The 15,554-nt window shown below is 39.2% G+C and overlaps 1 protein-coding gene across 2 annotated transcripts in view; it reads left to right on the top strand.

The window, feature by feature from the left end:
• The window catches only part of LOC128545596 (ephrin type-A receptor 5), a 63,566-nt gene that overhangs the window by 39,218 nt on the left and 8,794 nt on the right, over positions 1-15,554 (top strand). For both annotated transcript variants that reach the window (XM_053516050.1, XM_053516051.1), the window contains exons 6-14: positions 4,751-4,875; positions 6,232-6,391; positions 6,866-6,968; positions 10,571-10,638; positions 11,217-11,342; positions 11,727-11,912; positions 12,561-12,622; positions 13,307-13,516; positions 14,162-14,311. In XM_053516050.1, the coding sequence (XP_053372025.1) occupies positions 4,751-4,875; positions 6,232-6,391; positions 6,866-6,968; positions 10,571-10,638; positions 11,217-11,342; positions 11,727-11,912; positions 12,561-12,622; positions 13,307-13,516; positions 14,162-14,311 (1,190 nt within the window). The remainder of the gene's footprint in view (positions 1-4,750; positions 4,876-6,231; positions 6,392-6,865; positions 6,969-10,570; positions 10,639-11,216; positions 11,343-11,726; positions 11,913-12,560; positions 12,623-13,306; positions 13,517-14,161; positions 14,312-15,554) is intronic.

Here is a 15,554-nt window from a genome sequence, read left to right on the forward strand (position 1 = left end):
CCTCCAGCAATACTTGTTTACAAACACATAGCCTGCTGAGAGCTTCAGCCTGGCACTGAGACCAGGTCAGATTGGAAACAGTGACCTTTCCTGCTCGCACTAAAACCGCACACCCAGCATGCTAGTCTCAATTAAATTACATGCAAGTGTCTGCCTGAAAGAGCTTGATAAAAAAACAAAAAACAAAAAACAATATAGCCTGCTGTCAGTCTTGTGCCACCAAAAAGCAGCAGTCTTCTAATGGAGCTTAAACGCAGCAGGATGCATGTTGGATATGAGTGATTAATCGAAGTCACTGCTACCGTGCGATCGTGTGATCTCTCTTACTGAAAATAGGAGCGTTAACACGTCTAGGTGTACATCTAAGTGTGGAATCAGTGACATGCCTCGCTGTTTGGCGTTAGCAGCTTCTTGGCTGGCAACGGTGCAGCGTTAACAGATTCACGCACTGCAGAATGGCAACACTTCCCAATCGGAGCTATTAATCAGAGCACCATCACACTTCCTCCGCCACACTTCCTCTAGTACGGACGTGTTCCATCTGCTAATGAGAGAGGATAGGAGATGCTGCCATGCTGAGTGCACAAGGATCTTGTTTGCACTTGGATTTCTTTTATACACTTTGTACAACAAAATTTGCTGGATCATTGCCTTAACTTTTAAATTATTAATGATGCTTGATTTGATGAGTGTTTAGATTTATTCCAAATAGAAAAATGACTATCAAATTACTTTGTCTGATGTCAGTTAGCTAATCACTTAATCCTATCTACTGCACAGGTAGATCAATTTCTCATTTCCTAAAATACATTCTTAAACAGTATTGCCATTTTTAGAAAGTTGCGTATTTGTTTATATTAAAATATAAATTATATTCCAGTTGTATGCACACAGAGTCGGTTTCACCGTTTTGACCCTCAACTCAGATGTAGCTGTTTTTGTTTCCTGTCGGTCCATCATCAGAAATATAGATCAAAATTCCCCTGGAAAGCCTTAAAGCTTATTGTGAATCAATAACTCAGAGGAGCTGCGTCTCCTGCCTGACTGAAAGTCAACCATTTAACAGGCTGCCAGACTCTTTAAGTAGCCCAGCCACCCTCCACAAAGCAGCTCTTTGCCTGCCAGCCTGCAGATCGGGTTGCCAAGTATTCTGTTTCAGGCTTTTAAGATAGGAATGATTATAGTTTTGTCTGGGTGAAAGGAGGGATACGGTTACTCCTTGTTTTCAAGAGGCGAGAAGACTTCTCTTCGCTTCCCCTATCACCGAACCCTATTGAGCTCTAAATGCTGCCCCGGTGCAGCCGGGGTACTATATCGGCACCTCTGGGATCATTTGAACATGCTTAAATAATACTTATCTCACGGCTACAGTCTGACACTTTAGTTCCTGAATACACAGCCGGCTCACATTTCTGTTTTATGTGCGTAGATGGGTGGCAGTAGGTTTGTGTGCGGAGGCCACACTGTAGGATTTTGTTAAGGCTGTAAAAACAGAAAAATGAGAACACTGAGGAGATAGAATTGATTAATTGCAGTTGTAAACTGTAGCTCTGTGGGGGTTTTACATATGCTGTCTTTAGTCAGTTTGACTTGAACCCTGCTGCGATTTCTCCTCATGTGGTCTTTTGAGCCAAGTTCAAGATCGTCTGAGTAAGGTGGTGTGGGACTGACCCTGAATCGACCCAAGTGAATCCAACATACTTTGTATTTTGGGTTGTAACTTTTTTTTTTTTTGTGAAGGGAGACTGAAGACTGGCTGATTAGTCTAAGGTACTGTATATCTGATTCTGGCTCCTGAGTGGTACACGTTCATCTGTAGATCATGAGTTCAAATCCCATTTGTAGCAGGGAGCAGGGCCATGCTCTAAGTGGGGTAGGAGCGGCATGCTTGTGCTCTCACATCTATCATAGTGACACTAGCGCTCACACGGATGGGACATTACTCCTGTCTGGGCAGCAGTTTGAAAAGTTGCGGTCAGTTAGCATCGCATGTCTCAGAGGAAGCACATGATAGGAGGCTCAGCCCCTCGTCTGTAACTGTCACCTCATTTTTTACTTGGATTTCGTTTGTACAGAATGGTCTGTCCAGTAACCTGGATCTTTTTTTTTATTTAAAAAATTGTTGTAGTGGGAGAAAGTCCTTTAACCTTGTTAAACAAAAAATGTTCTTCAGTAAGTCAGAATCAGAAACAGCAGGTCAGACTTTTGAAAAAAAAAAATGGAAAAATGATTCAGCCAAGAATATTGCATTCTGTGCATCTTAACAGTCAATATAGACACATTAATCTGATATTTACTATTATAAGATCAGCCTGAACCATGCATATAATTCTCTTTTCCTAGAGTTTTTGACTTTTCTAATTCTAAAATTTTTTTTAGAAAGCAATCTAAATAATCTGCCAAAAAGAACAAGAAAACTGATGCTTGTACAACAAGTCAGTTGTTATTTTTAACACACAAAGGTCAGCTGTTCTGAAATAGTTCTTGCTAGAACAGTATCGTCAAATGCAATTGCAAAAACCCATTAAGCTCCATGATGAAACTGGTTCACATGAAGACCATCCCAGGAAAGCAAGACGAAAACCTACAGTACCTCTGCTGCAGAGGAGAAGTTCATTAGAGAAATAACAAACAGCTCCTCAGATTAGAGCCGTTATGATTTTGAATATAGCCGTATTATTTTGTATGCGTTTAGCAGTTTTACAGTGTAGAAAGAAATAAAACGTATTTGATTTATAATAATAAGATAAATGTACTATTTTAGATATATTTACACTTAAATCACTATGAAATCGCCTCCACTGTATACTGACTCATGATGTGCAAACAAAGGATGAGATGTGTTCTGTATTTTTGCACTGGTAAACAAAAAGAGAAGTGTATGACCCTGGTAAGCAGCCAGAGAGCTTCAGAGAGAGTAGATCTCTTTTTTTTTGTTTTGTTTTTTTTTTCTTTCTAAAAGTGCTTTTCAGGTCTTATTGGCAGAATTATTCACTGAGGACGAAAACAAAAAGGGACAAAAACTCACATTTTTTTCCCTCTGTCTTTGATTTGTTTACAATCAAGCTCACTGTCTCATTGTCAGATGTGAGAGACAAAATGTTTTAAATGAGTTGTGTCTTTAATTGTCTAATCACTTACAAACTGCTGACGGAACGGAGTGTACTCCATGTTCAGATGATTTCTGTGTATCCTGCACACATTTAGAAATAATTGTTAAGCTTTTTTTCTCTGTCTCTGTATTTTTTTTATAAGTGTTGTGTAAGGCTGTGTAATTTTATGATTTTATGATTGAGTGACTCCAAAGCAGACCAGATGGACTCGTCAGTGTGCAAGTACCTGCAGAGTGCAATAGGCATGCATGTTACCAGCAAACTGCAGAGGAGGTTGTATATATGAACACAAGTTAAAACAACAGCATAAACACAGTGACAGCACAGGTAAGGTGACGGAGGGTGACCGAATTACTTTATGGACGATTGTACCTGTATTGGCGTGCTCTATAAAACAATTTCATGCTTGTTAATGTTGAAACAGTGTGTAGACAGTAATGGGAAGTTTGTGACTGAAGACAGATTGTAACCGGATGCAGGACTGTTTTAATACGCAGTAAATGGAGTGTGTAAACAGTGTCAGACCATGTCATCTCCCAAAGCCATTTTCAACACTGAATTCATTTCTCAGCAAGCAGCTGTAACAAAAAAGTGTGCTCATGCACCATATCTAATTGTCTTTACTGCTCATGTTTGGAATATTTCACATGCACTTTGTTGTTTTTTATGAAAGCATAAATAAAAAGCAGGTTTTGCACCATGGCTATATTAGACAAGCTTATCATTCAGAAGTGTTTCAGAACATTTCCTTCAACATGTATTATTGTTTCTAATAAAAATGAAATACAATGTAGGTCTAAATCATATACCAAAATGTAGTTTTAGATGATTTAGTTATTATTTTAAGGATAAATATTTTTTTACAAGATATCTCTATAACAAAAGTTTCTATTATGCAGACATTGATATGTATTGGGCGGTATCACTGTCAGCTTGTACCTTAAGGGTTTGGGTTCGATTCCCGGGCAGGCTCGAATTGTGTGCATGGAGTTTGCATGTTCTCCCAGCGCTTGCTGGGTTTCCTCCGGGTACTCCGTTTACTCCGGCATCACATAGACACTGATGGCTATTATAACAAACTATTCAAAAAAACGAGGGCTGTACCAAAAGTAATGCCAAAGTGAGAAAAACCTTTTTTTATTAACTTACATATCCAGCTCCCACTGTGCTACAGAATGTTTAAGGGGTGAACATCATTGACAAGAGCAATGTGCACAGATGGACGAAGGGGAAAACCAGAACTGAAGACGAAACACGCGGTGGGAGACCATCAGTTGCGACAAAGGGGATTTTCGAAAAAAGGATTCGAGAGTTGGGATCAACGATGGCGCAATTGCATCGTTTAAAACAGAGACTGTGCCGAGTTGTAGCTTTGTGTCGAGGAAGTGTTACTCTACTGTACCAACATCTTCAATTTGAACGACCTGTGTCAGTTAATAATAAAGCTGTACCCATATTCGCATTACTTACAGTTCAGCCTCTGTATAAATCTCCCCTTGAAACTTGTAAATCTGTACCATTATATGACTTTTTATGCAGTTACTCAATATTGCATCACTCCTTCGTATTGCATCCAGAATATTTTCCACCTGGACTGTGGAGTCAACACAAACAAAATCTTTTTTTTTTCTGTTCAGCTCCATCTCCCATCACTGTGGTGAAGAGAGGGAAGACAGCGAAGAACAGCATCTCTGTCTCCTGGCAGGAACCAGACCGAACCAACGGCATCATCCTGGAGTACGAGATCAAGTACTTTGAGAAGGTGATTACAGGAGGACAATTAACTTCATGCAAGGAAAGGGCTTCGTAGAAATTAGCTAGATATAGATCATTTTTGTATGGAATATTGGCATTGACATGAAATGATGAGATGGATGTGGATGATAAATATCTTTTGGCTGTAAGCTCTTAGTTTTAATGAGCTGATGTCTGGATTGTTACCAGGTGCGCAAGTGGATTTTGAATTGTAAAGTAAGGTTCAAGTGTGAGGTTGTTTTTTTTTTTCTCGAATAAAATTTCCCTATATATTAGGATATAATGGTAAAGACGCATAGATTTGTGTACAAACACCATGACAAGCAAATGATATGATTAAATGGTCACTGTTTGGTCAAAGTCACTGTTTACTCCTTAACCAATTTAGTTATGGCTCCAAATAAGACATCATTTAAAAGTGTTTGTGTGTGTCTGTGTATAGTAGTAATTTACATTACATGAGAGTAAACTTAAGACCAATAGGACACAGAGACCCCTGAGATCCATATTTCATTCTACAGTCTATTTTTATTGTCTTCCTCTGTTATGTTACAATTACACAAGAGAGCTTAAATCTATGAAAGTCTGTAAAAACTCTTCGTTTTTTCTATTGAGCTGAGCTGGGTCATGTTTAGAAAACTGAAGGTGCTTAATCACAGGCAGATTTGCCCCATATGATCAGTTCTGCTTTATTGCTCCACTGAAATACCTTGCTGATTCACATGTGTATCACAGTCGATCAGCTGATGCAAAAATACTCCTACAGTATGTACTGTATGATTGTTATAAAAATGAAAAGTCCAGTAATCATAATTTGGGCTTCTATATCACATATACATACCAAAAGTTGAGGTTAAATGAAAGCATGTTTAGTGCAGCGTTGTGACAGGCAGCAGAGCGAGCAGTGGAAACAGGTCCCCTTTTGACGACAAAGCTGACACAAAAAGGCTGAAACCAGACCTGGCGCTGATGCGTGGCTCAGATAGCTGCTCACATCGTGACTTTGGATGGCTCCAGTGTTCAGGACATTTAAAGAGACAATCGGACATGAAGCAGCTCAGCATCTTGCATGACCTCAGCACAGCTGTCTGGTCTGGGAAACACTGATATAAGGGGACTTTAAAAAGAAAAGTGGACCTTCCCGTAATGGATAGAGCCGTCATCATATAACTCTACCCCCATGCATCTGAGCAGCATGAAAGTGATGATACAATCTAGACACGCTTACACATTCACATTCACTCATTCTGTGTCTTATACAGAATGTATATATCATATCATGTATTATATATTTTTTTTGTTTTTTTACTTAATTTTCTCCATTGTTAATTATAACATTTTCATTTTGCTTTGTGCCCTAAAGGATCAGGAGACCAGTTACACCATCGTTAAGTCAAAAGAGACAGAGGTGGTGGTGGATGGGCTGAAGCCATCTTCAGCGTACATTTTCCAGATCAGAGCTCGCACCTCGGCTGGCTACGGAGGCTTTAGTCGACGCTTTGAGTTCGAAACCGGTCCCTACTGTAAGTCAGGATTGAAACATACACTGTTATTCCATATTTATTCACAGAATTGTAAACTAATGCTGACTGATTAAAAAACAAAGTCTGTTCTTATACCATTTGACCTGTTAAAGTAATTAGTAATAACATGGACTAAAATGCATTTAAACTGTATTGGCAGGTGATTGTTTTGCTCATATTATTTAAGGCACGCTCTTTAGATGGTTAGAGGTAAGGTTTGAAGTGAGCTGTGTCATGCTGATAACAGTTGTGACTGAGTTTGTGCTCCCTCCTCATTTACATTTATATTTACTGCATGTAGTAGATGCTCTTATCCAGAGTCACTTACAGAAGTGCTTGCTTGTTTACTTGGAGAACATCTCCTTAAGCTAGTGCAGATAGTTTTGAGTTTAAAGATACCAATGCTGGCAGACTATTTATCAGGAACGAGACATAAATAAATACGCATGGCTCACAGCTCTCGCCTCTCTGTAGTGTCCGCCTCCAGAGATCAGGGCCGTGTGCCCGTCATCGCCGTGGCTGTCACACTGGGCATCATCCTCCTGGCACTGATCACCGGCTTTTTGCTCAGTGGAAGGTGAGAACGTGATAGATTTTTATCGCTCAGCTTGATATAGAAATAAGAGGCGGTGTTAAGAAATCTGGGTAGTGTATAGAAAACGCGTAAATTTTTATACACAATTTACACATATTGATAAAAAGTAATAATTTAGAAAACTACAGAAAATTAAATATATAGTGCAGTATAAATCACATTAATATAATATTGTATTAGTATTTCATGCACCTCTCTTTATTTATTATTTTTTTTTTTTTGCATTTTTAAATGTTGTTTTTAATCAAGCAGTGCTTCACAGTATGATGTCAATCGATGTAACATGGTAATTAATAAGTGATGACAAATATTTAAGTGTTTTATTTTTGCCATTTTATTTTATGATGATTAAGCCCGCCACTTATAATTAGCCTAAATATCTGAAAGGCAAAGGCTAGCCCGTCTGGTCCGATCCCGCAGAAAAGCCAATGTAGCACAAATCATGAAAAAAATCAAAGCTGGAAATGATAGAAAAACAGCAGAACACCCAGTGTGCCACAGACTGCCAGCACGGCACCCAGCAGACAAACAGCCCAAGGCCGTCAACCTGACTTCCAAATTCCCCATATCCCAATCCACTCGCACACCCATGTGATGCACTGGACAAACACGTCTGATCCACAAAGGCTCCACTCCACAACCCACAGCACCCAAAGGATCTGCTGCCAACATCCTGGTGCCAGAGACCACAACACACCACCAGAAATGTTGTTAAGTCATTCCCCGAGGGGCCAGAGCTGCCCGGGTGGCACAAAGGGAATCTTTACACAATATTGGGCTTAATGTTTTGTGTTGTAAAGTTATGGCTGATCTGTGTACACATTCCACTTTTAAATCTCTTTTTTTTTTATATCCGACCTTGTGGTGTCTCGTTGTTGGCTTTGTAACAATAGCTAGGAGGTAGGAGTAGGAGGTGGCAATGTGACAATATCGTGTTTAGAGGATGTGTCTACAGTGTATGTGTCTGTGAAATGTGATATGCAGATCATAAACGGGATTCAATATTTGAAACGCGTACTGTCTTGGTGACTGTTACCGTTAAGACAATTGTCGATCCGTTAATAAGAGATCAAAAAAAAACTATATTTCTGTTTTAAAAGAAAACATGTTTTTACATAGGTTTTCTATTAAAATACATATTATGTTGTAAAATAAGACAAAGGACTTTTCCCATAGAGAACTCGTCTAGAAATTCGATGTGATTGGAGGGCTGCTTGTCTTTCTTTTGCAATCATTGTCCTTTTCCTTGGCCCTCCGCCCTTGAACAGCCCTTAATTCGATGCTGTCAAGTCCTTGGCGAGATTTACGCCAGGCGCTGGGGGCGGACCACAAAAACACACACTGGGAGCAGGCAGAATTTCTAACGAGCCTTCACACCACCACCACCACTACGCGAGCGGCAGCCCCGATTGTTTAAGCAGGTGCTGTGTAACCCCTCAAGGACAGAGCACGTTTAGGCAATTACTCCTGAGGTGTATCATTGTATCATTTTTCGCCCCAGCCTTGACACATTCGACTGACCTTTAATGTCCAAGGTATAGGATGGAAGCCCACACTGGTGCGGGAAGCTATCGGAGTAGTTAATAGCCTTTTTTGGCCTCATAAATGAACTACATTGCATTTGTAAGACGGTTACAGCAGGTAATGCTGAGCATGAGCAGTCAGACAGCCTGGGAGGAATCAGTGACACATTTAGCCTGTCAGTGGAATACTGATATCACACTTTGCTGTGTAATAATTAATTGTGCCTTGTCTTGTGGAAAAGTAAAACTTACATTTTCTGGGGCTGTCAGCTCTGTTTACATTAGCATGTCTATCAAGTTACCTAGCATTCAAGCATGGGATATTGCTCAGAGAAGCAGAATCTTTAAACGTAATTAGGTGGATTAAACTGTGACGTTTCATCAGAATTCATACGACATGTCTGTATTTACAATTGGGATTCATTTTATTTTTTATTTTATTTTTTACAGTTTTCTCCCAGTATAGTTTTTTGTCTAGCTATTAGCCATCTCTCCACTAACACATGGCTATCAACAGGAGAGCGTAAGAGCGAGCATGTGCTTCCTCTGAGACCTGTCACCACATTCTTTAAAACTTCTACTCATTCAACAGCACAGCACAGAAGAATACACACAGAGGAAGGCATACAAAGAGCTCACACGCTGCCCTGATTGGTTAGTGTCACGGCAACCAACCGCGCAAACAATAGGACCAATGCTTTTCTGTCTCTGTGTATTATGACTGGTCCAATCAAATGTGCTGGTTAGATATAGAAAGTTTGCAAAGTAGGCTAAAGGTCATGTGCAACACTCAACTAGTCAGCATCCATAGTTAACTTAGTAGTCTGTGTGTTCTTACACGGGGTCAGAGCTGGATAAATCATAGAGGATTACAGGAATATTTTCCTCAGCAAAGCACCCATCAGAGGACAAACAACAATCCACTAATCTGTCCAGCTCCAAAAGAGGAAACAAAAGCTTCTTGTGCATTGACATAATAAAGGAGAGGCGGTAATGCAGGTTTTCGTGCTAGCAACAAATTAATGGGTGTTTTTTTTTTTATGTTTAAATGAAAAAATAAAAACTAGTTGTTCAGGGTTATTGTCGTTCATGTCCCACAAGTTTAATGTACTGTAGGTGAAACTGCATTATTGAAATTATTATTGAAACAAGTGCTTGAATTACCATTGGCTCCATGGCTAACCAACTGGAGTTTTATAATATTAAGTACTAGTAAGAAATATATGTGGATGCTTTTCCACAGTAATAACAAGATACATGTAGAAGTAAGGCAAAAAAGTTGTATTAAGTGTTAGTAGAAAAATTAACATTTTTGAAAAAGAGATTTGTGGTGTACTCTTTTTAAAAATTAATTAAATTATGTTGTTATAAGAAGTTTAAAAAAACACATTTTCATTTTTTAAAGCTGTTCTTTAGAAAATACCAAATGAAATGTAATCCTGCATGTGTGCCATTATTTTTTTTATTTGTGGAATTATACTTCTTTGAGAAATAAAATAGCATAATGCTGCTTTTGAGAGGCCACAAGAGATCATCAGTTTCAAATCAAACATAATCTGTGGTAGCGGTTTAAATCGTCTTCCTTTTTGTCAATGTTTTTTTTTTTGTGAAGTAGAAAAATACATATGGAAGATTGGCTGAGACTGAAGACTTGCTATTGCTTTACTGCCAAAAAGCAGTGCAATAATGACCTTTATTTTACTTCCTTAGGATCATTGCACTAAGAATGTTGAGCAAAAGAGCAAAACTTAAATCATGCTATAAATCAGTGCATTGGTCTGCTGTACTTACAGGGCTCGTCTCTATTGTAACACGTGCTCGTGCACATGTGCTGAACCTCAGATAAAGCCATTACCTGCTTATCCGTTGTATCTTTCTGTCACCTGTCTCTCTTTGTCCAGTAGTGCCTCTTATACCTGTCCGAGCAGATTCAATTAGCAATGCTGCATCCAAAGAGAAAACAGAGAGAAAGAGAGCGATTATAAGATTTTACCAGCAGGCCGTGTCTCTGTGTGTATTTGTATTTAACCACAGTTTTGTGAATGGTGTTCTCTTCACCAGACGCTGTGGCTACAGTAAAGCAAAGCAGGATCCCGATGAGGAGAAAATGCACTTCCACAATGGCCACAGTAAGACACCACAGAAAAGCACATACACAGATTTCAGCTAAGAACCTGGTTGTAGTATTACAAAGTGACTTTAGGAGAGCGCTTCTGGAGATAAAAACAAATAATTTTTGCTTGTTGCTTTAATGATTGCAAATTTCGATTAATAAATAAAATTTCCCTACATTTTAGATTTAAATTGGTATTTCAATTATAACTCATTAAAATGCCCATGCACTAGGCATGTAATAAACATGCACTGTTAAAAAATCTTATAACTGTGCAGACAGAATGTCTCTCAGAAGTCTGATTACCACTGTTAGTGCAAAGTAGATTTTATCAACAACAAAAAAAACAAATGCTTCAAGATGCGGTTATGTCCAAATCCATCACTGTGTTACAATTTAGCATTGATTTTGATTTGGGATCTTGTTTTATACCCAACTTCATGTTGCAGTTTTCCCATTCCCTTATGCTGTCTTATATAACTCCTTTCGTTTAAAAAAACAAAACAAAACAACAACCTATAAAGTGATGAGTGTACATGATATCCTTTCTTTCCTTTATTTGTTTTTCTCCTCTCGATTTCACTTCCCTCTTAGTCAAATTCCCTGGAGTGCGTACGTACATCGATCCTCACACCTACGAAGATCCCAACCAAGCTGTCCACGAGTTTGCTAAGGAGATTGATGTCTCCTGCATTACAATAGAGCGTGTGATAGGAGCTGGTAAGTGAGAAAACACAGCAAGGCTCTAAAAGCAAATTCGAATTAAGCTGCAGATTGAATGACTGGAAAGTGGAAGGCTGCTTTGAGATTTCACATCCGTTTTTGTATACACTCAACAGAACGATGCTTTTGGGTTACTGTACCATAAAGTCAAGGATATACTTAAACTTGATATAGAGCTCAAGCCAAAACTCGCAATAAAAAACACTCCGCTCATAACTCAGTGGTGTAAAGTAGACATGTGAAAACGGAAACGGCTTGGCGCCGATAATGACTTGTCGTATATCTTGCATGGTCTCTTTCAAAGTGTTAACTTGATAAGGCATATTTACCTGTCCCTCTCAGTCTTCTTGTCCTTATTGTTGACTGTATGCTGTTTGTCAGGTGAGTTTGGAGAGGTGTGCAGTGGGCCACTGAGACTGCCAGGGAAAAGAGAGATCGTGGTGGCTATTAAAACGTTGAAAGCAGGGTACACTGAAAAGCAAAGACGAGACTTCCTGGCCGAGGCCAGCATCATGGGCCAGTTTGATCACCCTAACATCATCCACCTGGAGGGCGTGGTCACGAAAAGTAAGTAATGGCGGTCTGTCTTATTTTTTAATGTAGTTTTGTCTGCTGCTTACATTGTGTGAAAAGTATATTGTAGATAAGTACATTGTAAGTCTTAGGTTAAAAAAAAAACTATTTTTACATGTATTTATTTGTAGTTCTTAAGAGTTTTTAACAGCTTTCATTTTCTTTTTCTCAACACTTTAATTATTGCACTACAAATGATTTGGAAATGTACAAGGGGGGTTCAAGTCAAACTATGACTTTTTATTGTGCAGAACAACAGAATAGTTATGAGAGTAAAAACGACCTTTATTCCTGCTACACTAAAGCGCTCATCCCAGCCCTTCATCCGTCGTGTTTCAGGGATCCAGCATTCCGCAAGTGCAGTGGGCTCGGAGACACATAAGCCAGGATCGTAATTCGTTCACGTGCAGCCTTTTTAAAAATGTTTGCTCCATTATTAATTTGTTTAACTGCAACTAAGAGTCTTATCGTCGTACTTACTTATCGTAAGTCTTTTGTAAATGTCAATCGTGTTTACTCCCGGTTGGATTTGAACCCCGCTTGATCTTGTCTTATGAAATTATGTCTTTCCAACAATAAATAAGTCCTTCGTTCTTTATGCTAAAAGTACTACATATGCTTTGTTGTCTTTGCTTCCTTTAGGCAAGCCAGTGATGATCATTACAGAGTACATGGAGAACGGATCTCTTGACACTTTTTTAAAGGTGTGTTTTTTTTTTTCCTTACACTATAAATTGCAATTTAAAAAGAGACCAGATTTTCTACCTTTATTTCTTTATTTTATCTATTTTTTTGTTATACGTGTTATAGTCTTACACTAGGCTCATGCCCTACCCACATTTTGATAAAATAGATTTTGTTCCCAACTGTTTTTTTTTTTTGTCTAATAGTTCACAGCATGACAGATCCATCTTATTCTGAAATCCAGTTTCTCATGGTGGCGTCTGTCATAATGTTTCTGTCGTGATAAAAACTTCACAGATCTATTAATGAACACGCCACAAGCAAGTTTGTAGCACATGTTTATTAATACCAACGTAAATTTGTAATGAGCACTTTGTATCATGGATGTATTCATGGAAAACTATTATCATGATTTTGGCATGTGTGAATATAAATGATGTACAGCAGCTGCAGCTGTCACTCCAATGGCCGATTCAGTGACGCCCAAAAAAGCTGGCTAGAATAATAATTTAGGCATTTTTTTTTTCCAGGTTTAAAATTTGGTCAATATTTAAGTGACTTATTTCAATAAAAAAATGAATCAGAAAGAGTGTCAGAAAGATTTTCAGTGCAACTTGGGCTTGTGTCGCAGATCTGATAAAAAAAAAATATGATAATTTAATCACCTTCTTACGTGTCAAATGTCCTCATGTCTCACCCTGCAGAAGAATGATGGGCAGTTTACAGTGATCCAGCTGGTTGGCATGCTGCGTGGCATTGCCTCGGGCATGCGCTACCTCTCCGACATGGGCTACGTGCACCGCGACCTGGCCGCCCGCAACATCTTGGTTAACAGCAACCTGGTGTGTAAGGTGTCCGACTTCGGCCTGTCTCGAGTGCTAGAAGACGACCCGGAGGCGGCCTACACCACCCGCGTACGTGCTGACTTGCATTATCCGGCTACTCGGCTGACCTCCCTGCCATAAACCATCACTCCACATCCGTTTATGACGGAGCTGAACAGCCTTTAGCACATTCCTGCTCAATATCACTTGCTTTTTCTCTTTCTGTTTGTAGTGAGTATTGAACTAGAGCTCACCGTTTCTCTGACAGCATTACATCAAACGGTGGGAGTACATAATACTATTAGGTGAATGTTTGCTGTGATTGCGTTGAGTGTAGCTAAGGTCTACAGCAGAGCATTAAATGCCAGGCTGAATTTGGCATTAATAAACAGAACCGAGTGATCCAGGCTTTGAAAGAGAGATAATTAGTACCTCAGTGTCAGAGTCTGTAATTCAGCTGATTATTATTTCCCCTTTTTCCACCTTGGCATGTCATAGTAGTGTGTGTGTGTGTGTTTGTTTGTGTGTGCGCAGACTGAGGAGCAGCAAATTGAGATGTACTTCACTAATAGGTTCTGAGAGCTTCAGAATGGCAGACGTCCATGTGCCGCGTTCTTGCTTTTACCATATTTACCCACGCTGGTTTTCTCATCTGTGAATAAAAAATAAAAAGTGTTCCTAAAAATGCTTCGACAAGGAATGTTTCTGATGAACATTGCTCTGTTTACCATTCAGGGAGGGAAGATTCCCATCAGATGGACAGCACCAGAGGCGATCTCTTACAGGAAGTTCACCTCAGCCAGCGACGTCTGGAGCTATGGGATAGTCATGTGGGAGGTGATGTCATACGGTGAAAGACCTTACTGGGAGATGAGCAATCAAGACGTAAGTTTATAACCTAGATGTTGTGTAATCTGTCACAGCATGATTTTTTCATTTCAAAATTCATTCTTTTGAAATGAAATATGTCAGTCAAGTAAACATAAATAATGAAATGGCATAAGTGAATGTTTTGTCATTCTGCATTTCTATTGGAGGCATGGATATTAACCGGTATTGCATTTATTCTCCATTTAGTCTTGCTTTACTGTATAAAGATGTTCTCTGTGTGGTATAATCTTGCTGCAGTGTCCTAAATATGCATATGTTCAAGTTCTAAATGATTTAATTATATATAGCCTACAGTGGTGTGAAAAACTATTTGCCCCCTTCCTGATTTCTTATTCTTTTGCATGTTTGTCACACTTAAAAGTTTCTGATCATCAAACACATTTAACTATTAGTCAAAGATAACACAAGTAAACACAAAATGCAGTTTTTAAATGATGGTTTTTATTATTTAGGGAGAAAAAAATCCAAACTTACATGGCCCTGTGTGAAAAAGTAATTGCCCCCTGAACCTAATAACTGATTGGGCCACCCTTAGCAGCAATAACTGCAATCAAGTGTTTGCGATAACTTGCAACGAGTCTTTTACAGCGCTCTGGAGGAATTTTGGCCCACTCATCTTTGCAGAATTGTTGTAATTCAGCTTTATTTGAGGGTTTTCTAGCATGAACCGCCTTTTTAAGGTCATGCCACAACATCTCAATAGGATTCAGGTCAGGACTTTGACTGGGCCACTCCAAAGTCTTCATTTTGTTTTTCTTCAGCCATTCAGAGGTGGATTTGCTGGTGTGTTTTGGGTCATTGTCCTGCTGCAGCACCCAAGATCGCTTCAGCTTGAGTTGACGAACAGATGGCCGGACATTCTCCTTCAGGATTTTTTGGTAGACAGTAGAATTCATGGTTCCATCTATCACAGCAAGCCTTCCAGGTCCTGAAGCAGCAAAACAACCCCAGACCATCACACTACCACCACCATATTTTACTGTTGGTATGGTGTTCTTTTTCTGAAATGCTGTTACTTTTACGCCAGATGTAACGGGACACGCACCTTCCAAAAAGTTAAACTTTTGTCTCGTCGGTCCACAAGGTATTTTCCCAAAAGTCTTGGCAATCATTGAGATGTTTTTTAGCAAAATTGAGACGAGCCTTGATGTTCTTTTTGCTTAAGTGGTTTGCGCCTTGGAAATCTGCCATGCAGGCCGTTTTTGCCCAGTCTCTTTCTTTTGGTGGAGTCGTGAAC

This window comes from Clarias gariepinus, chromosome 17 (assembly GCF_024256425.1).
Source record: "Clarias gariepinus isolate MV-2021 ecotype Netherlands chromosome 17, CGAR_prim_01v2, whole genome shotgun sequence".
Lineage (NCBI taxonomy): Eukaryota > Metazoa > Chordata > Actinopteri > Siluriformes > Clariidae > Clarias > Clarias gariepinus.